The sequence below is a fragment of the Podarcis raffonei genome, chromosome 17 (assembly GCF_027172205.1).
Source record: "Podarcis raffonei isolate rPodRaf1 chromosome 17, rPodRaf1.pri, whole genome shotgun sequence".
NCBI classification, from domain to species: Eukaryota; Metazoa; Chordata; class Lepidosauria; order Squamata; family Lacertidae; genus Podarcis; species Podarcis raffonei.
The window spans coordinates 1,025,746-1,048,078 of record NC_070618.1 but is presented as its reverse complement, the minus strand read 5'-3'; the positions used below and the strand labels follow the sequence as shown (position 1 = coordinate 1,048,078).

The 22,333-nt window shown below is 45.1% G+C and overlaps 2 protein-coding genes and 1 long non-coding RNA gene across 4 annotated transcripts; 1 reads left to right on the top strand and 2 right to left on the bottom strand.

The window, feature by feature from the left end:
* Positions 1-671: 671 nt before the first annotated feature.
* TRIM45 (tripartite motif containing 45) lies at positions 672-15,801 on the bottom strand. Of its 2 annotated transcripts, XM_053370915.1 has the most exons (7): positions 15,696-15,801; positions 13,842-14,329; positions 11,786-12,519; positions 9,085-9,214; positions 4,525-4,639; positions 2,481-2,607; positions 672-947 (listed from the first exon to the last, which is right to left on the bottom strand). In XM_053370915.1, exons 2-7 carry the CDS (start codon positions 14,324-14,326, stop codon positions 796-798), a joined length of 1,743 nt encoding a protein of 580 aa, XP_053226890.1. In that variant the 5' UTR covers positions 14,327-14,329; positions 15,696-15,801; the 3' UTR covers positions 672-795. The 2 variants fall into 2 exon arrangements, with proteins under 2 accessions (XP_053226890.1, XP_053226891.1); XM_053370916.1 differs by lacking the exon at positions 2,481-2,607.
* On the bottom strand, positions 8,712-8,982 carry LOC128404875 (uncharacterized). The gene is made up of 2 exons (XR_008328186.1): positions 8,826-8,982; positions 8,712-8,784 (listed from the first exon to the last, which is right to left on the bottom strand). It is a non-coding gene; the product is annotated as an uncharacterized LOC128404875 (long non-coding RNA).
* A 2,361-nt stretch (positions 15,802-18,162) lies between the features above and the next one.
* Positions 18,163-21,991, top strand: LOC128404792 (butyrophilin subfamily 2 member A2-like). Its single transcript, XM_053370717.1, has 4 exons — positions 18,163-18,466; positions 19,231-19,638; positions 20,434-20,718; positions 21,630-21,991. The coding sequence occupies exons 1-4, from the start codon at positions 18,406-18,408 to the stop codon at positions 21,662-21,664; spliced, it is 789 nt and encodes a 262-aa protein (XP_053226692.1). The 5' UTR covers positions 18,163-18,405; the 3' UTR covers positions 21,665-21,991.
* The last annotated feature ends 342 nt before the right edge of the window (positions 21,992-22,333 follow it).

Sequence of the window (22,333 nt, the reverse complement as noted above, 5' to 3'; positions counted from 1 at the left end):
CATCAAGTGTGTTTATTCTGCCCAGAACTACCTGGGAAAAGGCATTTAAATTCAGGTTGCAGTCCTATGCAACCTTTCAAGTTTCCAGTAAGTATGGACAGGATTTGGGCTGCATATCAAGTGGTAAGAGCCAGATAGCAAAAGGAAGACTTTGAGTGTGTCCGTCTCCTTTAAACGGTTGGAGAGTGACCCAAAAGAGGCCAAGCCAACTTTGTGGTAGGCAGAGGGAGGATTCTGCCAACTTCATTTTTACATTTGTAGCGTGAAAGCGTTTGGCACACATCATATTTGACCTTGGGTGTAAGGATGCTTTTGAAAACATACAAACCTTTAACTGGATTTTGCACTTCCTGGCATAGTTCCGACAACTGAGCTAATTCTTTTAAGTAACTGAGCAGAAGTCAATTACAGTGGTACCTCGGGTTGCATACGCTTCAGGTTGCAGACTCCGCTAACCCAGAAATAGTACCTCAGGTTAAGAACTTTGCTTCAGGATGAGAACAGAAATCGTGCGGCAGCAGCAGGAGGCCCCATTAGCTAAAGTGGTGTTCAGGTTAAGAACGGACCTCCAGAACGAATTAAGTTCTTAACCCGAGGTGCCACTGTATACAATTCCCAGAGCTTGCCCCAATCACACACACACATATAAATTCTCACAAACAGCGCAAAGGTGGGATAGAAGGCACTTTTTTATTTTGACATGTTTCATCTTCTCAACGCAGGAGATTCTCTGGCCACTAGTGCAGCCGAGTAACTCCTTGCAGGCTGAAGCCTTGCCGCCTTGCCAGAATCCCTTCAGAGCACCACAGTCCTGAGCGGGCTCCTTCCCAAAGTCTCGCCAGAGGGCACAGTGGAGCACTCGGAGGCTTCGGCTACGCTGCCACAGCAGGACCAGTGAGGAGCGCCAGGGTGGCCCTTGTGGCCGTGACCGCAGCCCTGATAGCCACCTGCCCATTGGAAAAGAAACTGTTTTACTGGCTAGAAAGGCTCTCCAAGTAAACTCGCCATTTCCTGCACGTTGGGCAGCGGTTCTCCAAAGGTGTGGTGTGCTGCACACTCGCTTGGCAGAAGAGGATGGCAAGTGTGGCAGGAAGATTCAAGGGCAATTAGAAAAGAGAAAGGCTTCTTTCTGCTGGTGGGCAACGAGAATTTGTTTGTCTCAAACTAGACTTAATATAAATGAGAGAACCTGGCAAAAGCAAGCTCACAATGTCACTGAGCTTGTCTGCATGCTAAGGCAGGCAAGTCCAGATGTTTCGGACTACAATTCCCATCATCCCTAGCTAACAGGACCAGTGGTCAGGGATGATGGGAATTGTAGGCACATAGTAAGAGGATTGCTTATAATTATATTTTGGGAATGATTCACGTTCTTCTTTAGCTGCTTTGTTTTTACTTTCTGGATGTCCCATAAAGTTGTTGTGCTCTATATCACAAACCAAGCACTGCCTGGAGTTTTTTCTCTCCCCCCCCCCCCAATGTATTTCTTATCAATAGAATATTCGATGTGGTGCAATAAATTTTTTATTCAGAAAGTGTGACCCAGAGGAAAAAGTTTGAGAAACACTGACCTCAGGTCATTTATCACCAGAGGAGATAAGACTACATTCAACCTTATACACAGATAGAGATAAAGCAGGAAACAAACAAAAAAATTCTGTTCCAGGTTATGAATGTAAAAATAGCTTTTGCCTTCCATCTACCAGCTTGGATGTCTGTTTTATAATGATGGTGGCTGGACTCTTTCATCTGTGCTATTACACTTCTGGCCATTTTGCTGGAGACATTTTTGCATCCTGTGTAGGGAGGTGGCTAACGGGCTGAGGTGCAACTCAGGAATCCCTGATTCGAGTGTCACTGCTGCTTTCAACCTGCTCAAGTAAGCCACTCTGTCAGCATAACAAGACCAACCTAGCTCCTGCACATGTCAAGTGTTTGAAACACTCCAAAGGCCATTGGATCCTGACATGCTTCCTTAGGAGTAAACCCCAGAAAACACAGTGGAACTTACTTCTGAGTAGACACACACAGGATTGCATTGTAAAAATTATTCTTGCACAAAACGGATGAATTGAAATAAATTATATATCCTTTGTCTGCATGATAATTTTAATTTCCGCGATATGAAAAGCCTGATGGCTGTACAAATCGAATAAGCCCCGTTTCTGAAGACCTAGGGTTCCCAACGTGGGGCACATGCCCCGCAGGGGGGCAATTTGATTTTTACAGCAGGCAATTCAAGAATGAGTTATTAACAGTCAATGGCTTCCTCCATGGGAACAGGAGTTCACTTTTTGAATAGTGAGAATTATATATTATTGGGGGGGGCGGCACCAGGATTTTAGAGATGCTTAGGTGGGGCATGTCCAAAAAAAGGCTGGGAACCACTGCTGTAGACCATTAAAAGTTCCCTGGAGAGAGAGAGAGAGAGAGAGAGAACTGTGCCTGACCCAGCAGTTTATGGGAAAGGGGTGACTTACCAGGCATGACTCCTGCACAAGCGCATTGAGCAGCCTTCTGCCCCCCACTAGAGCAGAACGTGCAGCAGTGGAAGACGCCTCGGTGGGGGCGGAACTTGTTCTTTACAATCATGGTGAAGGGGGAGCCCTGCGGAGAACATGTTGACAAAGGGACAGATTGGCATGTCGTAGGTAAAGGTAAAGGGACCCCTGACCATTAGCTCCAGTCGTGACCGACTCTGGGGTTGCGACGCTCATCTTGCTTTATTGGCCAAGGGAGCCGGGGTACAGCTTCCGGGTCATGTGGCCAGCATGACTAAGCCGCTTCTGGCGAACCAGAGCAGCGCACAGAAACGCCGTTCACCTTCCCGCCGGAGTGGAACCTATTTATCTACTTGCACTTTGACGTGCTTTCGAACTGCTAGGTTGGCAGGAGCAGGGACCGAGCAACAGGAGCTCACCCTGTCACTGGGATTTGAACCGCGACCTTCTGATCAGCAAGCCCTAGGCTCTGTGGTTTAACCCACAGCGCCACCCGCGTCGCTATGCATGTCATACTAGAGGATAATACGACATCAAAGGTTGCAGCAGCAGGAGGAGCTATTACAGGCCTTACACTCACTTTGAGTGGGGGAAAGGACTAGCAACCATTTTCTGAAACAGTATAACAACTACATCATCATCATCAGTATTATTTCTTATTATTATTATTATTATGCCACCCATCTGACTGGGTTTGCCCCAGCCACTCTGGGTGGCTTCCAACAAATTAAAACACAGTACAAATTAAAACACAAACTTCCCTATGCAGGGCTGTCTTCAGATGTCTTCTAAAAGTCAGATAGTAGTTTATTTCCTTGACATCTGACAGAGGGCGTTCCACAGAGTGGATGCCACTACTGAGAAGGCCCTCTGCCTAGAGTAATGGTTACCAGTCTTAAATACAGTGGAACCTTGGTTGTCGAACGTAATCTGTTCTGGAAGACCATTCGACTTCCAAAACGTTCGACAACTAACTGAGGAGCAACGGGCGGGCGGCAAACTCAGTTGAGAAATGTGCCTCAGAAGCCGTTTGACTTCTAAGGCCTGTTCAAAAACGGAAGCAATTACTTCCAGGTTTTCGGTGTTTGAAAACCAGAATGTTCAGCTTCCGAGTCACTTGAAAACCAAGGTTCCACTGTATATGTGTATAATGCCTGCAGGGTCATAGTCCTTTGCACACAATCACACTGACTATGTATTTATTAAAGTGTTTGTATACATTATGCTGATGAGTTGCGTCCAAAAGTGGGTATGTACCCTCTGGGCCAACTTATGTTGTTGTGGTTCTCTGACAATCAAACTTGTCAACACTTTCCCCATGTATACTTTCTTCATGACAATGAAAGGCGATAGCCTTTAGATGTTTCCAAAGCCCTTAAACCAATGAAAATGGAGGGAACATGTTCTGTCCCCCTAAAGTCCAATGGATTCACCTAAGGCAGTGACACTCAAAGCCAGGTTCGAGGAAGAAGTGTCTTGACTCCCCTTTGATAGCTTGAAGCGCAAGCCAACTGAGGCTCCGAGAAGCCTCCTCAGCCATTCCCATCCCTGGGCAAGTGCTGAGTTCAGAAGTGCCTTAAGCTCCAATTCTAACTCCTCTCTCCTCTCTCTCCTTTTCTGCTCTTGCTATAAAAGGTAAAGGTAAAGGGACCCCTGACCATTAGGCCCAGTCGTGGCCGACTCTGGGGTTGTGGCACTCATCTCGCTTTATTGGCCGAGGGAGCTGGCGTACAGCTTCCGAGTCATGTGGCCAGCATGACTAAGCCGCTTCGGGCGAACCAGAGCAGAGCATGGAAACGCCGTTTACCTTCCCGCTGGAGCGGTACCTATTTATCTACTTGCACTCTGACGTGCTTTCAAACTGCTAGGTTGGCAGGAGCAGGGACTGAGCAACGGGAGCTCCTCCCGTCGCGGGGATTCGAACCGCCAACCTTCTGATCGGCAGCTCTTGCCATAGGTCTGCCCATTTTTGGTTGACTCTCCAAAATCAGCCACACCCACAAAAGCTAGCAGAAAGTGTTACCTGTACATGTTGACCTCTGACAAAGACGCAGACCTTGTACTTGCCCGGTTCCTCAGGGATGTAGGAAATATGGTATGTCCCATCTTGGTTGTCAGTTACACTGGCCTTGATGACACTGGATTTAAGACAGAGAGGAAAGAAAAATAATTGCTTGGCATGGGGGGAAAAGAAAACGTTTGTATAGAGACTTTGATCCAGTGACGGATAAAGTTGGTGATTCTTTATTTTAAGAGGTCTCAAGTAGCGAGTTGCTTAATAGAAACAAGGATATCTCACAACTGGTATTTTTGAACCATTGATGAACTTCTTTTCAACTTCAGGACCTGAAGAGTCAATCTGATGGTGGTAGACCTATGTGTCAGAATCAGGTCATTGCTATAAAGCAGAAATGAAGACTGGATTTGAAGTATACTACTGGTGACTGGAGAGACGCGGGTGGCGCTGTGGGTTAAACCACAGAGCCTAGGACTTGCCAATCAGAAGGTCGGCAGTTCGAATCCCCATGACGGGGTGAGCTCCCGTTGCTCAGTCCCTGCTCCTGCCAACCTAGCAGTTTGAAAGCACATCAAAATGCAAGTAGATAAATAGGTACCACTCCGGCGGGAAGGTAAACGGCGTTTCCGTGCGCTGCTCTGGTTCGCCAGAAGCGGCTTAGTCATGCTGGCCACATGACCCGGAAGCTGTATGCCTGCTCCCTCGGCCAATAAAGCGAGATGAGCGCTGCAACACCAGAGTCGGCCACGACTGAACCTAATGGTCAGGGATCCCTTTACCTTTACCTTTACCTTTACTGGTGACTGGGGAACATTCTTCCCATCACTAGGCAAATCTCCACCTCTGTTTTCTTCAAGATAAAGAAGCAGTTGATGCCAAGAGAAAGCCAGTTGAGGAAAGGCAGTTTTGGATGGGGAAAAACAACAACACTACAGTGGTACCTTGGTTCTCAAACTTAATCTGTTCTGGAAGTCCATTCCAAAACCAAAGTGTTCCAAAACCAAGGCAGGCTTTCCCATAGAAAGGAATGCAAAACAGATTAATCCGTTCCAGACTTTGGAAAAAAACCCTAAAACAGCAATTTGACATGAAATTTTATTATCTAATGAGACCATTGATCCATAAAATGAAAGCAATCATCAATGTACTATACTATAAATTAAATAAGACTGTATTGTAGATGATAATTATCCACACCGTCACAAAAACAAATTAACCGAAAAAGCCTCATAAACAAAAACACAAAATAAATAGAAAAAACAAAAGTGCCAAACTTAATCTATTCCGGAAGTCCGTTTGACTTCTGAAATGTTCAAAAACCAAGGCGCAGCTTCTGATTGGTGCTGGTGCCCTGAAAACAATAGCTGACAACCACATCAGGCAGTCAGCTTCCAGAAAACGTTCGAAAACCAGAACACTTACTTCCGGGTTTTCTGCGTTTGAGTACCAAAGCATTTGAGAACCAAGGTACCACTGTAGTAGGAAAGGATTCAGTGCTCCTTTCCTGTCTGCCCTGAGTGAATATTTTAACCAAGTCCCCAGTCCCCAATACTGATTTACAGGAATTTGGCACCGTGTGGTAGATTGGACAAAGGGGCACTTATTGTTGCTCCTCTATGCATGTCAAAGCACAAGATTCCTTCTTCAGGAACTTTAAATGACTGCAAATTCCTTAGACACAAAAACACTGCTCTGTAAACCTGAACTCAGAAACCAGCTTTGAACAAGCTGTGAAACAACAAGTTTTCTTTTTGCATATCTGCAATGAATTACCCTACTGGAATGTTAAACACATTTAGAATCCAGCTCATTAAAGTCATGGCATGCTTGGGAATTAATGGACTGAAGAATAAAGTATAAAGCAACTCCAGAGTCCAGCAAATTTGATATAATCTTAGGAGCTTTTTAAACACACTAGAGGAACACTTTATACTTCTGAATATAGGGGAACTTTTTGTATTTGGGCCACAGTGCTCTGAAAACCTTTATAATGTCTCCTTGTGGTACTAAAAGGTCTGATGGACCGATTTGGATACTTTGGTTGAAAGATGTGATAGAAATAGATTGAACTGATGAAAGCCTTAAATTAGTAAGTCTCACAATGGAGTGTTTCCATCAGAAACTGGACTTACTAAATTAATCCAATTTTAAGGTTGTCATCCAGCTCTTTGAGACTCAGGGAGCTGCTCATTATAGAACAAGAAGGTGGAAATGTGAAATTACAGAGCTATGAGAAACTGAAGTCTAAAGTAAGAGATTGGCTTCATTATTACCAGATAAATGAAGTATTTAAACAGGACAGGAAAATTGGCTTCCAGGTGGAAAAGTCAAAGTTAGAAACAGAATTGTTAGAACCCAATACTAAGAATCTGTCAAGAATGTACAACTTGCTGTTGAAATGGAATACACAGGATGAAACGGTTAAATCAGCTATGATTAAATGGGCACAGGACATTGGACATGACATTATGTTTGCTGACTGGGAACAGTTATGGACCACCGGTATGAAATTTATGGCATGTAATGCCTTAAGAGAGAATATTATGAAAATGATATATAGGTGGTACATGACCCCAGTCAAGCTTGCAAAAATCTATCATTTGCCCAATAATAAATGCTGGAAATGCAATGAAACTGAAGGTACTTTCTATCACCTTTGGTGGACGTGCCCAAGGATTAAGGTCTTCTGGGAAATGATTTATAATGAAATTAAGAAGGTGCTTAAGTGTACCTTTCATAAGAAACCAGAGGCTTTTCTCCTGGGCATGGTGGGCCAATTGGTGTCAAAGAAAGATAGGACGTTTTTTATGTATGCTACAACAGCAGCAAGAGTTCTACTAGCAAAGTATTGGAAGACACAAGAACTACCCACGCTGGAAGAGTGGCAGACGAAGGTGATTGACTATATGGGACTGGCGGAGATGACGGGCAGAATCCGTGACCAAGGGAAAGAGACGGTGGAAGAAGATTGGAAGAAATTCAAATTTTATCTTAAAATTTTTTGTAAAATTAGTGAGTGTTAAAATGTCATGAGTAAAGCATAGCAGATTTGCAGAGATAAATGATTGGATAAGAGGAAAGAAAAGGGTTTAAAGAAAGGAATTTATAAGTAATTTAGATCAGGGGTTGCTGAAAAAGTTTAAAATAGGGATGCAGAAAAGGGAGGCATGGGGAAGTCGTTGAAATTGGGTACATGAAAAAATTTATGAAATTATACATGTTTGTTTGTTTGTTTGTTTGTTTGTGTTTGTTGTTTGTAGTGTCTTATAATATATGTTGAAAAGTCAATAAAAATTAAAAAAAAAAGAGAGACTCAGGGAGCTGCTCATCACAGCCAGCTTAGCTCAACCCATGGCAATGTCTAGGACTGGTTTACTCACATGAGCAGCTACTATCAGAGGACGACTCACAGAAGGAGACAAACATGCCTGCCACCAGCAAAGATTCCTTTTGGAAAGACAGAAGGAAAATGCCTAATATCTATTAATTTGGAGTCTTTATGCCTTTCCTACTAATTTAATGTATTTTTAATCTTTGTTGGAAGCCACCCAAAGTGGGCTTTGTACCCCGCCCATCTGGCTGGGTTTCCCCAAACAGTCAATAGCCCTGGTTAACTCCGCATCCCAGCGGGCCACCAGGGAATCGGCTGAAAGGCCATCAACATGGGATAAAGCATCCCCTACCACTCTCTGGAAGCCAATTGGATCCATTAAGTGGCGGGGGCAGACCATCCGAATCGGTCCCACCTCCCTGCAGAGGGGATGGGTCGCAGAGAAGTCCAGTTGCACCAGGAAGTGATCTGACCATGGCACTTCTTTCGTTTCGCTTTTAGTTAGTGTCAGATCACCAACATCCATAGAGGTAAACACCAGGTCCAAGGCATGTCCGCGGCTATGGGTTGGGCCAGACTTCTTCTTCTTCTTCTTCTTCTTCTTCTTCTTCTTCTTCTTCTTCTTCTTATTATTATTATTATTATTATTATTATTATTAACCAGGATCTTGAGGCAGTTTACAACATATTTAAAGTGAAATAAAATAGGCAAGAGAGGCTAAAATAGGGAAAAGGCAGTGCATTTTTTCTGGGGGGACGCATACCCCTAAACATTTTGTGAATCTAAGTTTGGCCTCATTGAGGGGCAGTATTTCAATATGAGTAGGAAAATGAGAATGCCCCTAAACATTTTTTTTAGAAAAAAGCACTGGGCAAAGGCATATATACATATCCCATCTTCCTAGTTTTCAGGTGTTCCAGTTGCCACTATGCAACTGAATATCTTGACCTGCTACAAGCACCAGATGCAAGTCACTCCTCATTGGCTGGTGCTCATGTCTTCCCGTTTATTCACTATTCAAGTGCCCATATACTCCTAAATCAAGGCAGGCTGCTGCAAATCCGCATGCATCCCTTCACCTGTGCTCTCAGGTATGATTCTTACGCCACTCTTCTGATTCTGGCAATTCACCTCCATACCCTTTCCGTGCTCATGAATGTGCTTGCGAAGGGACTCTTAAAAGGAAACGTGAAAGAGACTGAAACGGACAACACTTTGCAGAATAGCTACCAACCAATCCTTCCTGTCTTTATGGAAAATGGACACCCGGACGGGCTCCCCTCCTCTGTCCACCTGCTCATCGGAAGCGTCCTTGCAGACCAGAGTGAAGCCGGCTGGCTCGTTTTGAGGAGTGCTGCCGAGATCTGGAAAAGCAGAGCAGAGGAATTGGGAAGAAAATGCAAAGTGTCTTATCCTCCCTTAAATGACTCTGCCCTTTCTTCCTCACTCCTGTCCAAGGCTTCCGGCACTGAACTTCAGGTCTTGTTCTCTGTATGCAAACTGAGCTGCAATCCTGCATTTAAACAGACATGTGTAAAGACATTCTCAGGTTAGAGATCTTCTGAAACAACACTGGGACACTAGCACCGCCCAAGGCATCCTGGAGAACAGCAACAGCTGACAAAAGATAGATATAATATATTGCAAGGACAGGAAGAAACACTATGGACAGAATAATTGCCACACACAGGAAGGAGAGAGTGTGAATGCTTCAGCTGTAAGCGTAGAAATCATTCAATGTGTCAATACATAATAATAATAATAATAATAATAATAATAATAATAATAATAAAAAATTTTATTTATATCCCGCCCTCCCCAGCCGAAGCTGGGCTCAGGGTGGCTAACAACAATCAAAATAATCCAACATTCTAAAAACATTCATTATAAAATTAATTAAAATCAAATTGATGGCAACCATTAAGCAAAATTCTGTGCAGATTGCCAGAGGAGGGGGTCAGGCTGCGCCCTGACCAAAGGCCAGGTGGAACAGCTCTGTCTTGCAGGCCCTGCGGAAAGATGTCAGGTCCCGCAGGGCCCTAGTCTCTTGTGACAGAGCGTTCCACCAGATCGGGGCCACAGCCGAAAAAGCCCTGGCTCTGGTTGAGGCCAGCCTAACTTCTCTGTGGCCTGGGACCTTCAGGATGTTTTTATTTGCAGACCGTAAATTTCTCTGTGGGACATACCAGGAGAGGCGGTCCCGTAGGTACGAGGGTCCTAGGCCGTATAGACATCAGGCCTTTTATTGGCATCACATACAAACATTCAAAACAAATCAATACAGAATTACCACTTCCCCAGTGGCACAAAACATTGCCTAAAAAAAAAAGGAGGCAGAGCTGTCTATCGTCATATCTTTTCGTCTCCAGTGTATTTTGACGACAAAAAACCAAACAGAGATATTTAGCCACAAATGGAAGTCGCTAAAACTGCAGCTGCAATATATGGGATTGGGATTTGGACTGGAGCGTGATTGAAATTTATAAGATCTTCGAACGCAGAAATAAAGAAAATCATCAAACCATTAATTCTAGCATGTGGGGGGGGGCACCTAAATTGTATAACTTGGCATCTCAATGATTGGCATTATTAATTGTATTATAATTTGGCCTTGTTATAATGAGGCTATTATTGGATTGTTGTAATTGAAAACTAATAAAAATTATAATTAAAAAAAGAAAGACATTCTCAGGTGAACAGCCTCCCTACAGTGGCAGTGGTAGCCACCAGTTAAAGGTAAAGGTAAAGGGACCCCTGACCATTAGGTCCAGTCGTGACCGACTCTGGGGTTGTGGCGCTCATCTCGCTTTATTGGCTGAGGGAGCCGGCGTACAGCTTCCGGGTCATGTGGCCAGCAGGACTAAGCCGCTTCTGGCGAACCAGAGCAGCGCACCGAAATGCCGTTTACCTTCCCACTGGAGCGGTACCTATTTATCTACTTGCACTTTGACATGCTTTCGAACTGCTAGGTTGGCAGGAGCAGGGACCGAGCAACGGGAGCTCACCCCGTCACGGGGATTTGAACCGCTGACCTTCTGATCGGCAAGTCCTAGGCTCTGTGGTTTAACCCACAGCGCCGCCCGCGTCCCAAGCCACCAGTTGGTAAAGGTACCCCTGCCCGTACAGGCCAGTCGTGTCCGACTCTAGGGTTGTGCGCCCATCTCACTTAAGAGGCCGGGAGCCAGCACTGTCTGAAGACACTTCCGGGTCACGTGGCCAGCGTGACAAAGCTGCTCTGGCGAGCCAGCATCAGGATGTCTTTAAAAGAGGATTAGACAAATTCATGGAGGAAAGCACTATTGATGGCTCCTAGCCACGATGGCTGTGCTCTGCTCCACAATTGGAGGCAGCGATGCTTCTGAACACCAGTTTCTGGAAGCCACAGGAGGAGAGAGGGCTCTTGTGTCAAATCCTGCTTGCCAGTTTCCCGCAGGTAACTGTTTGGCCGCTGTGAGAACAAGATGCTGGACTGGAGGAGCTATTGGCCTGATCCAGCAGATGCTCTTCCTATGTTCTTTTTAAAAGAAAACAAAAAACAAACTTTTTGCCTTGGATTTAAATAAACATTATTTCAGCTAAAAAGACAACTTTTTTCATAAAACAAACTTTTTATGAAGAATGGAAATGGTTTATTGAATATTTACAGATAAATTGTAAACAGCAAGAACGTTGGCAGGATTATTGTAATAACCTGCTGTTTCATAAGAGTATATATTTAAAGAAGATGAATAAATGAACAAATTAAGTTAATTTGGATATGCAGAAGGTATTAAAAATAAATTTAAGGAACTGCAGAAAGTGGCAGAAGGAAGTTAAGTTTTGAAATGCTAAAATGGCTGTAAAATTATTGAAATGTATAAACCTGAAAATTATAAATAAAATTTAAAAAGAAGGCTCTTAGGATGTTTTTATGCTGCTACAAACCACCCCCTTACCTGCTCCTTGCAGGACACACTTGGCTGGGTGAGCTGCTTTGTTGAGAACGGCCCCAAAGATTTCGTAGCCATGGTATACGCCGGCCTTCTTTTGAGGAGAGAAGTAGATTCTGTCGTCGGCAAGAGGGTGGATATTGCAGTCCACGCTGGTTAGCTTGCTTAGCCGGTTCTCCACCACCCCTTTGGTAAGGAGGATCTCAAGGTCCGAGCCGTTGGTGAGCAGGTGCTCAGTGAATTCCACTCCTGTCTGCATATCCAGGAGCAGCTGGAGCAGCTGCGCTTTCTGCAAATGCAAGAGGCTCTCCCTTTGGACCTTCAGTTCGTTCAGAAACTTGAGCAGCCGGTCTCGGTGCTCTTCAACGGCTTTCACGTACCCGTCTGCAAAAGCGCAGATCTCTCGAGCCACGGCTTCCACGTGGGTGCTGAGGGCGCTGCCCACCTCTTCAATACGGCTGAGCGCACCTTCCAGAGTCCTCATATTCAGCTGGGTGATCTTCAAGAGCTCCCGAATCGAGTCTCCGTGCTTGTGGATAACGTTGCTGGTGAAATTGTAGGGATGCTGCCGGTGTGTACCCACCACACATTCCTGGCACACAGACGTGTCGCACTGCTCACAGAAGAGCGTCAGCTCCTCCGAAGGGTGCAAAAGGCACTGGATGGGCTTCTCAATGTGGGTGTAGCCTTTCAAGTCCTGCAGCTCCACCACAGGGTGGGCAGCGGTTTTCTTCTGCCGCCTGGAAGAGTAAGGTGCAAAGTTCAGCCGTCTATGCATCCCAGAAAACGACACCCGCAAAGCACAAGAAAAACCATTCCTACTCACACACACTGGGACAGTAATCCTGTTTTGGGGGGCAGGGGGCGGGCAGGTGTGGAGGACTCCCTGGTCCTGAGTGGGGTAACTGTGCCCCTGAAGGACCAGGTGTGCAGCCTGGGACTCACAGCTGTCCATGGAGGTGCAGGTCAATTCTGTGCCCAGGGGAGCTGTCTACCAGCTCCATCTGGTAGGCAGGCTGAGACCCTTCCTGCCCGCAGACTGTCTCACCAGAGTGGTGCATGCTCTGGTTATCTCCAGCTTGGACTACTGCAACATGCTCTACATGGGACTACCTTTGAAGGTGACTTGGGAACTACAACTAATCCAGAATGCAACTGCCAGACTGGTGACTGGGAGTGGCCACTGGGACCACTGGTCCTGAAAGACCTACAATGGCTCTCAGTACGTTTCCGAGCATAATTCAAAGTGTTGGTGCTGACCTTTAAAGCCTTAAACTGCATCTGCAGTATAAAAGAAAAAAGGATACTACAGTGCTACCTTGAGTTAAGTTCTTAATTCGTTCCGGAGGTCCGTTCTTAACCTGAAAGTGTTCTTAACCTGAAGCACCACTTTAGCTCATGGAGCCTCCTGCTGCCGCCGCACAATTTCTGTTCTCATCCTGAAGCAAAGTTCTTAACCCGAAGTATTATTTCTGGGTTAGCGGAGTCTGTAACCTGAAGCGTATGTAACCTGAAGCGTATGTAACCTGAAGTACCACTGTATATCATTTTACCTGCAGGTGTGAAAGCAGCTGAAGTAGCGAAATGGCAGGGAGTGAAGGGTCAGGCAGCCTCTACCCCACTTTCTGTAGCCTTTTCACTGCCTTCCAATTCTGTTGTTCAGTTTAAAGGATAAAGGGGGGGGGCTGTTCAAGTCTCCTGCATGTTATTTAATGTGATTGTAAAATGGGCATAAAAGGCAGGAAGGTACCACAAAATTACCATATTTTTCGCTCTATAAGATGCACCAGAACACAAGACGCACCTAGTTTTTGGAAGAGGAAAACAAGAAAAAAAATATTCTGAATCTCAGAAGCCAGAACAGCAAGAGGGATCGCTGCGCAGTGAAAGCAGCGATCCCACTTGCTGCTCTGGCTTCTGGGATAGCTGTGCAGCCTGCATTCGTTCCATAAGACGCACACACATTTCCCCTTACTTTTTAGGAGGGAAAAAGTGAGTCTTATAGAGCAAAAAATATGGTATGTAGGGTGACTCTATAGCACTGTCTGGGCAGGACACGTACTTGTGAGCTTGGCAGCAAAACTGGCAAAGGCAGACCCGGCAGGCCTGGCAGTGCTTCACAGCTTCTCCATCCACGCAGAGGTCACATGCTAAGCCAAGGCCTTCTCCCTGCAAGGTCTCCAACAGCACCTCTTTCAGAGCCATGTGGTCGGTGGTCAAGTCTTTGATCCCTCCTGGTGGCAAATCTACCTCAGCATCACAGACGGGACAGAGGAGGCTGAGCAGCGGTGATGGCGGTGGCCGGCAGCTCTGGAGACAAGGCCCTTCTGAACTAGAGTCCGAGTCTTCCCCTGGCAAGCCCAGGTCTGAAAAGGGCTCCAGCTGCTCCAGGCAAGCTGTGCAGAAGGTGTGTAAACAAGGCAGTATTTTAGGGGCAGAGAAGAGCTGAGCGCAAAGTGGGCACTTGCTTCTAGAACATTCCTTTCCCTCAGGAAGGGCTTTGCGCACGCTAGTCGGCTCTTCTTGTAACCCCTGAGTGTTAGACATCTCCTGGAAAACAAAGAACAATAACTTTTTAATAACAATTGTTAGTCCTATTATTAGTATTATTTATTGAATGTATATACCACCCTATACCCGGGGGTCTCATGGCGGTTCACAGAATAAAATCAAGATATAAAACTACAAAATAGATAAAAATAAAAAACAACCACCCAATATTCCTATAATAATAGGAATTAATACATAATATGATCAGAAAATCATTATTGCTCTTTAAAAACAGGAGGAGGCAATACAAATAAAGTATTCCCCCAGCCTACAAAAGGAAGAAGCCTCAAAGTCCCAGGTTATTCCACTCTCTTTACAGCAAGGCATGCTTTGCCCAAAATATTAATGAAAAAGCTGGCTTCAGGCAGTTACAAAGATGTCAGCAAATGTGACATGAACCCTGCCAAATGGAAATCCCTTGCAGACAACCTCAGTGCCTGGAGACAGATAGATTGCGTATCCATAGCAGTGCCCAGTGGAGGAATGAGTGCTTGGGAGAAGCACAGAGAGAGAGAGAGAGAAATAGCATGTTGCATCTGCCCCGGCTGCAACAAAACATGTCTCTTCCATATCCGTCTCTACAGAAACAGCACATTCTATAACTCTCTAATGGTATTCGAACCGCTCCACAAATGTTCTTGCTGCGCCAAGTTCATATTGACGTATCTGTGCTCAGAATAAAGCTGGGTGTATGTCACAGTGTGTGTGTGTGTGTTATAATAATTCTGCAAATCTGAAGAGAGCCTTGAACAAAACTAATTGCCCCCTTATGTCACAAGAGCTTTGGTTACACAGAGAGTCAGGAGGGATCGAGTCTCTTATCCCAGAAGGAAAGCCATGAGTTGGCCAAACTGTCTCTCATTTAGAATGGGCTCTAGCCCACGAACACTCATGCCATGCTGTCCTTAAGAAGCCACAAAGCCTTGTCTTTGCTTTATTTTGACCATTTCATAAGCGCACAGAGCAGAATTTGCGAGATGGCTTGTGCCACACTCCCTTTTCCCGACCCTGTCTCCAACTGTGATCTGTCATTTCAACTGCAGGAGACCCGAGGGGCACAGAGGACTCCATTCCTGACCCTGGACAAAGTCAGCGAGGGCCGATCCCTCCCTCAACCGAGGCAACGCAGGTCCGGCCCCTGCCTCCCCCAACCCAGCGCCCTGCCCCCTCCCGGGGGGAGCCAATCAGCCCTTGGCTCCCCTCCTCTCCGCCCGAAATAGAGTGGCATTTCGCTTCTCCCTCGCCCTTTCGTTTGCTCCCTTCCCCATTCCTTGGGTGTCGCCAAATGCGCCAAGAGAACAGATTCTCCAGGCGGAGTCTCTCTCCGCTTCGCTCCCCCCCGGAGTTGTTCCTCCACCCCCCTTACCTCCAAAAGTGGCCTGGGCTTCTCGGAGAGCTTTCAGGCCCCTCAGCTGCCGTTTTCCTTTCCTTCCTTTCCTTCCTTCCTTCCTTGCTTCCCTCCCCTAGAAAGAGAAACCGTTCACTTGGTTACGCACGGAGCAGCTGCGCCCTGCTTTACGCACGGCGAGGCGCGCCTTGGCAACGCGATCTGGGGATCTCTGGAGATCTCTGGAGAATGTGGGAGAGGCTGGCGGCGCCAGCGACGCAGCCCATGGCTGGCTGGGGAGGAGAACTGGGGCGGGGGCTGGGATTTAGTGGAGGGCTAAGGGCGAGAAGGCGCGTCGCCAGCAGTTATCCGCTGGGGCGCATCAGGTTACACAAAGACTGGGGGGGCGAAGCGAGGCTGTGAACGGCTGCAACCTGCTTTCGGGAGCCTAATCTATATAACAACAACAACAACAGCAACAATAATAATACCCTGCCCATCTGGTGAGGCCTCCCCAGCCACTCAGAGCAGCTTCCAACAGGATATTAAAAACAGGATAAAAGATCAAACATTAAAAACTTCCCTAAACAGGACTGCCTTCAGTTGTCTTCTAAAAGTCAGATACAGTGGTACCTCGGGTTAAGTACTTAATTTGTTCTGGAGGTCCGTTCTTAACCTGAAAATGTTCTTAACCTGAAGCACCACTTTAGCTAATGGGGCCTCCTGCTGCTGCTGCACCGCTGGAGCACGATTTCTGTTCTCATCCTGAAGCAAATTTCTTAACCTGAAGCACTATTTCTGGGTTAGTGGAGTCTGTAACCTGAAGCGTATGTAACCTGAAGTGTATGTAACCCGAGGTACCACTGTACTGTAGTTGTTTATTTCCTTGACATCTGATGGGAGGGCGTTCCACAGGGTGGGTGCCACAACTGAGAAGGCCCTCTGCCTGGTTCCCTGTAAGTTGGCTTCTTGCAGGGAGGGAACTGCCAGAAGGCCCTCAGAGCTGGACCTCAGTGTCTGGGCAGAACGATGGGGGTGGAGACGCTCCTTCAGGTATACTGGGTTGAGGCCATTTAGGGCTTCATAGGTCAGCACCAATACTTTGAATTGTGCTCTTTTAAACACTCTTCTATTTCCAAATTTTTAACTGTTATTAGTGCTCTATGCAGAAAGGGAGGTCATACATTGAATGAATGAATGACCTTCCTGTCCAATGAGAATTCAGTCTCATTTATCTATGCCTTTTAGTAACACTTTCGCCAAACAGCTTCCCCATTTTCCTAAGAGTTTTTCTGCATCACCCTCTCCTGAAATCGCCTTGGTGCTTCAGCACATTTGGGCACTGGATACAGGCTCATTTGTCCAGGTAAGCTGGCAGATAGAGTAACCTTTGTGTTGCTGCTTTATGCAGAAAAGAACTTAATGGGACTGTGGTTCCTCTGCCCATGCACAGAATGCAAGTGTTCCTGTCAGAAGTATCTATAATTTTCCATGTTGGGCTTTTCAAAGGGAACAAACAGAGGGTTACCGTATTTTTTGCCCTATAGGATGCACTTTTTCCCCTCCAAAAATGAAGGGGAAATGTGTGTGCGTCCTATGGGGCGAAAAATACGGTAAACTAGACATGGTGGTCGGATGCACAATAAGTATCTCCAAATGTTGGTGGAAAATTCTATTTTAATGCAGCCTTTCAACTTTTAACCCAAATATACAGCACTTAGGGCTGGAGGAGATACCTAACCTTTTAGTCATGGGCCACGTTTCCAGTCAAAACCACTGCTGTCCACCTGCTTCCTCACTTGCAGGAGAAAATACTGACTCCTTATTTTTCCTCACTGTGGGTAGAAAAATAGTTCGGGTTGGTTGGGTGATTTATTTTTTAACTGACAACTTAAGGGACAGGGTTTGGCACCTCCCTCCCCATCCTCTTCCCAGTTCAGAAAGCATTCAGATTTTATCCATGGCTATCTTCCTTATGTCTGTTTGCACCGCAGGGCAAAGTTAACATATTGTTGCCAACTGACCAGGAAGATGGGGGTGGGTGGGAAATTGCCCCCACCCACGGCATACCTAACAGTTAATTTGCATTGGGAACCAGGCAGAGGGCCTTCTCAGTAGTGGCGCCCGCCCTGTGGAACGCCCTCCCATCAGATGTCAAGGAAATAAACAACTATCTGACTTTCCGAAGACATCTGAAGGCAGCCCTGTTTAGGGAAGTTTTTAATGTTTGATGTTTTGTTCTGTTTTTAATATTCTTTTGGGAGCCACCCAGAGTGGCTGGGGAAACCCAGACAGGTGGGCGGGGTATAAATAAATTATTATTATTATTATTATTATTATTATTATTATTATTATTATTAGTGCTTAAGAACACTCTTTTCAGGACAAATGGGCAGGAAAACCAAGGAGACACCACTCCTTACCCGTTTTAAAGGCCAACAGAGCTAGACCACAGTAATCAATGTAAGAATGTGCATGAACTGAAATAGGAGGGGGGGAAACTCCTCCATCTGCGTTCTGCTCCTGTGATATATACTGTAAGCTCATTAGTCCTCCTCCTGGAATTAAGACACATGGTCTGGATGAGCACAGAGGCAAAGAAGCTGAGTGATGCAGTTGTTAGGAGCAGTCTCTCACTGAGAAGTCGTTTTTCGGTGGCTGGTGGCACCCACCTGCGTGGAGCCCTGGAGCTTGGAAGGGGTCGCAGGACTCCTGATCCAAAGCTCTGCATCTCTCGCTTTGTGGAAGGATGGCTCCCCTTCTGAACCTCATCTCTCCCTTCCTGCTCACGTTGCTGATGTATCACGTTGGTAAGTGGCTCAAAATGTCAGGAAGGCAAGTGGAATGTTTGTGGTCAGTGTGGAATGAAATGTTCTCATTTGGAGAGGAGTTGAAACTTCACATTTATGCGCTTTCAAGCTTTTGAGAGCTGCAAGTGTCTTTCTTGGGTTATAACGGTTTCTAGCCTTTTGCCATTTAAGTATTTACTTAATTTTCTTTAAACGAATCTCACTTAACCACAATTGCGGCACACACCAAGAAATATATCTACCCCGAGCATGGAACTTTGACAAGACTACAGCATCATACCAATATGTTTATTTAAAAAGAAGAAAGATTAAAAAAAACCTCACCACAATTCTACTAGCTAAAATACTAGTGAATGTAAAGCACTTACACTCTTAAAAAAAACTTCTAGTAATTGAAGGCAAGAGAACAAATGTTGGGAGAACAATGTTACTCATTCTAAGCTTTAGTGCCAAGTGGGAAAATGAGTTTGGTTAAATGGGCAGCATGTTCTTTTGGTTCACTGTTCAGAAAACAGGAGAGCTAAATTAGGAAGGCAAGAGTTTAGTTACAGGACTAGGCACAATGACAAGATTTAGCATTCATATAGGGTGTTTTCGTGTGTGTTAAATATTCAGAATGCTTCACATGTTATATTGATGCAATTCTTAGAACAACGCAGAAAGGTAGGTGACTGATCAAGAAACCAGTGGCTTGATTGATTGATTGATGGATTTCATCAGCAGAGCCTTTGAGCTAGCGGAGTACTAACTGTTCCATTCCATAGATGCAATAATGACGGAATTCAAAGTACGTCCCTTCGACAATATTTCTCTGCCCTGCCAGTTCTCCTTTGTGGACGGCATCGATGGCTTGACATTTACGTGGGAGAGGGAAGATATTAAGGAAGAACATGAAGTGGAAGATAAAGAATTTTACAAATTTTTTGTTGGGCTCCACGACTTTTACCAGTTTTACCCAAAGCTGATATACAGCTTTAGCAACAACCAGGAACAGCTGGAGGAGCGGAATTCGCTATATGAGGGGAGAGTCTGGGTAGATGAGGAGGAGATCGCCGATGGCAGCCTGGCACTCATGTTGGAGCAAGTACAGTTTTCTGATGAGGCAATATACATATGTAAGGCATACAATTCACGGGGCAGGGGGCAAAGGAAAGTGAAGCTCCTTGTGCAAGGTAAGAACATTTAAATGCACTTGAATATTGCACAGGTGAAAATAGGAAGGTGTGTATGTCTGATATCTCTATTATCACAGAGAGTGCTGCATAAAGTCCCTCTTAAAGACTGACTCCAGGTTTGAGGAAATCCAGTACACAGTGGCTTTTGGTTAGCAGATTTCTCCATCACTTGGAAGCAGTCAATAGCAGCCACACTAGGGCTGGGTATAGCCGCCATTTAAATATTTTACAATGGTGGTATGTTGGGTGGCTGTGTGAGGAAAGAGGACAAAAGAATGAGATGAATGTGGATTGGGTAGAGTAAGGGATAAAAGGAGATGAATTGGGGACAGGTCACCAAAAAAACCCCACAACCCTGGCCATCCACAAAAGACCAGAGGGATAAATAGTCGTAAGTTTCAGAGAAGCAGAAGTGAAAATGGACAGAGTAAAAGATAAGATCGTGAATATAGATGCTGAATAGAAATGGGCCGTAAGAGTGAATGGGGCAGTTTCAGGATGAGTTTTATAAAATGGCACATGCCTGAATAAAATCTGTTAAAATTTATCCCCTCCCACAGTCTAGACTTGTGTAAGTTCTCTTATTTTTCTCCTTCAGAAACTTGGTATTTAAGATTAGGGTAGGGTCATGGAGCTGGTTTTCTGTACGTTAATCTTAAGGAAATAGTCGTTCTAACAAGATTTTTTTCTTTCCAAAATTGCCTCTTTCTTCAGAGACCCCAGAACAATTACTAACCAAGCTGCAATTAGCCAAGTCACTAATTGTTTTGTTTTTCCTTCCATAACAATTAGATGCTGAAGAGCCACAGGTGCAGTTCAGCACCGTCAACGACACACTTGTGGCCAAGTGCATCTCCGCAGGCTGGTATCACATGCCAAAGGTAACTTGGCGGAACCGAAGGGAAGAGGACATTTCCAGCTACGCCAAATCAGACATCCTGGAGGAGAAGCAGGATGGGTCCCACAGGGTGGTATCCGTCTTGCACTACCCTGTATTGCTCCACGAGATCTACACTTGCCATATTGAAGAAGACGACGTGCTCAACAGGCCTGTTCGATCCATCCACAAAGTCCCAAGTAAGCGATCTGCTGCTGCTGTCTCCTTGGACCTTGAAGGTCTGATGCAACATGACATCAGACCTGTGGTCAAGAAAGGACATGCTCCTGACACACCTGCCCTCTCCAGGACAAATGAAGGCCTCTTGATCTAATGGGAAAGGTGCAGGATAACTGGAGACCTGGGCTTCATACTCTGAGTGGGTTTGACAGGGCTGCCTTCAGATGTCTTCTGAAAGTCAGATAGTTCTTTATTTCCTTGACATCGGATGGGAGGGCGTTCCACAGGGCGGGTGCCACCACCGAGAAGGCCTTCTGGCTGTTCCTTCACTGAGAGAAGTGAAGCTACAGGGAACCAGGCAGAGGGCCTTCTCGGTAGTGGCGCCTGCCTTCAGATGTCAAGGAAATAAACAACTATCTGACTTTTAGAAGACATCTGAAGGCAGCCCTGTTTAGGGAAGTTTTTAATGTTTGATGTTTTATCACTTTATTACTACTACGATGATGATGGGAGCCACTCAGAGTGGCTGGGGAAACCCAGCCAGATGGGCAGGGTATAAATAAATTTATTATTATTATTATTATTATTATTATTATTATTATTATTGACAAACTTGTCAGAATATGAATTTATTTTGGGTTTCCTTTATATTGCACTTCTTAATGCATGCCAGCCTTCCTTCTGGATCGTGTTAGTGAACACCTTCTACCCGAATACTTAGATCCTTAAAACTCAGTTTGCTTGCAGCACAGCATTCCTTTCTTGGGTGGAGTAGTCAAAATCTAACGCTGGCTACATTTTTATATTCACTTACTTGGGAGTAAGCCCCATTGAACTCAATGGGACTTGCTTCTGCATAGATATATATATAGGATTGCACCGTTTGAGGGATAGCTTGCACAACACTTCCTTTTTTCTCTTTTTTTTCCAGAGAGGAAATACCATAATATGTACAATCACTATTAGAATGTTAGCTGGTCGCAAGCTACTTGCAAAGAGAAGCCCTTACTGCTTTCAACAGATGAATTCTTCAGCTTTGCACAGTTCTCGGATGCAGCAGAAAGAAGAGGAAAACTAGACTAGACAATAGGACAGTAAAAATGTCCATGGAAATTCGGCTGTTTCCATGCTGCTTCTCGACCTGCATACTTCAAACAGGGCAACAAATCACATGAGATGGCCTAGTTCACATTCTATATTCTTAGGCACAGAAAGAGCCTTCAAAACCTCTGAACAATAAAGTGAATGAAGTACAGGAAAGAATTCTGTCTTTTATACATACGTACCATTTGTAAAATATAGTTTTTATTGAATTTTAATCAGGGTAAATTTTCCAACAATTGAGAAAAAGAGAATTATAAATACATGTCTTCCTGCAACAAGGTAAGGTGTAACACATCTATCTCCACTACACATGTGAAAGTTATTAACAGCTTCAGTTGCAGAAGATCTTCCTGAAAAGAAGCTTGCACACCTGAAATATGCTCACCTCCTTATTAATATACTTGAAGAATGGAAATCAGGTTTCAATACAGTTGTCACTTTTAGTTAGCCTTCTAAGCAGCCTGCTATGAAATCTGAGCTTCTCTGACAGAATAATTCTTCAAACTCAGCTATTAAATTATTGTGGGTCCT

Excerpts from the sequence above, each read along its gene's own strand:
- TRIM45 (XM_053370915.1), bottom strand. The coding sequence starts at position 14,326 with ATGTCTAACACTCAGGGGTTACAAGAAGAGCCGACTAGCGTGCGCAAA. Across the intron at positions 12,520-13,841 it reads TTTTGCTGCCAAGCTCACAA|GCGGCAGAAGAAAACCGCTG; the intron begins GTACGTGTCCTG and ends TTACTCTTCCAG. Across the intron at positions 4,640-9,084 it reads CATAAAGACAGGAAGGATTG|TGTCATCAAGGCCAGTGTAA; the intron begins GTTGGTAGCTAT and ends TCTTAAATCCAG.
- LOC128404792 (XM_053370717.1), top strand. The coding sequence starts at position 18,406 with ATGGCTCCCCTTCTGAACCTCATCTCTCCCTTCCTGCTCACGTTGCTG. Across the intron at positions 18,467-19,230 it reads GTTGCTGATGTATCACGTTG|ATGCAATAATGACGGAATTC; the intron begins GTAAGTGGCTCA and ends TCCATTCCATAG. Across the intron at positions 20,719-21,629 it reads ATCCATCCACAAAGTCCCAA|AGAGGAAATACCATAATATG; the intron begins GTAAGCGATCTG and ends TTTTTTTTCCAG.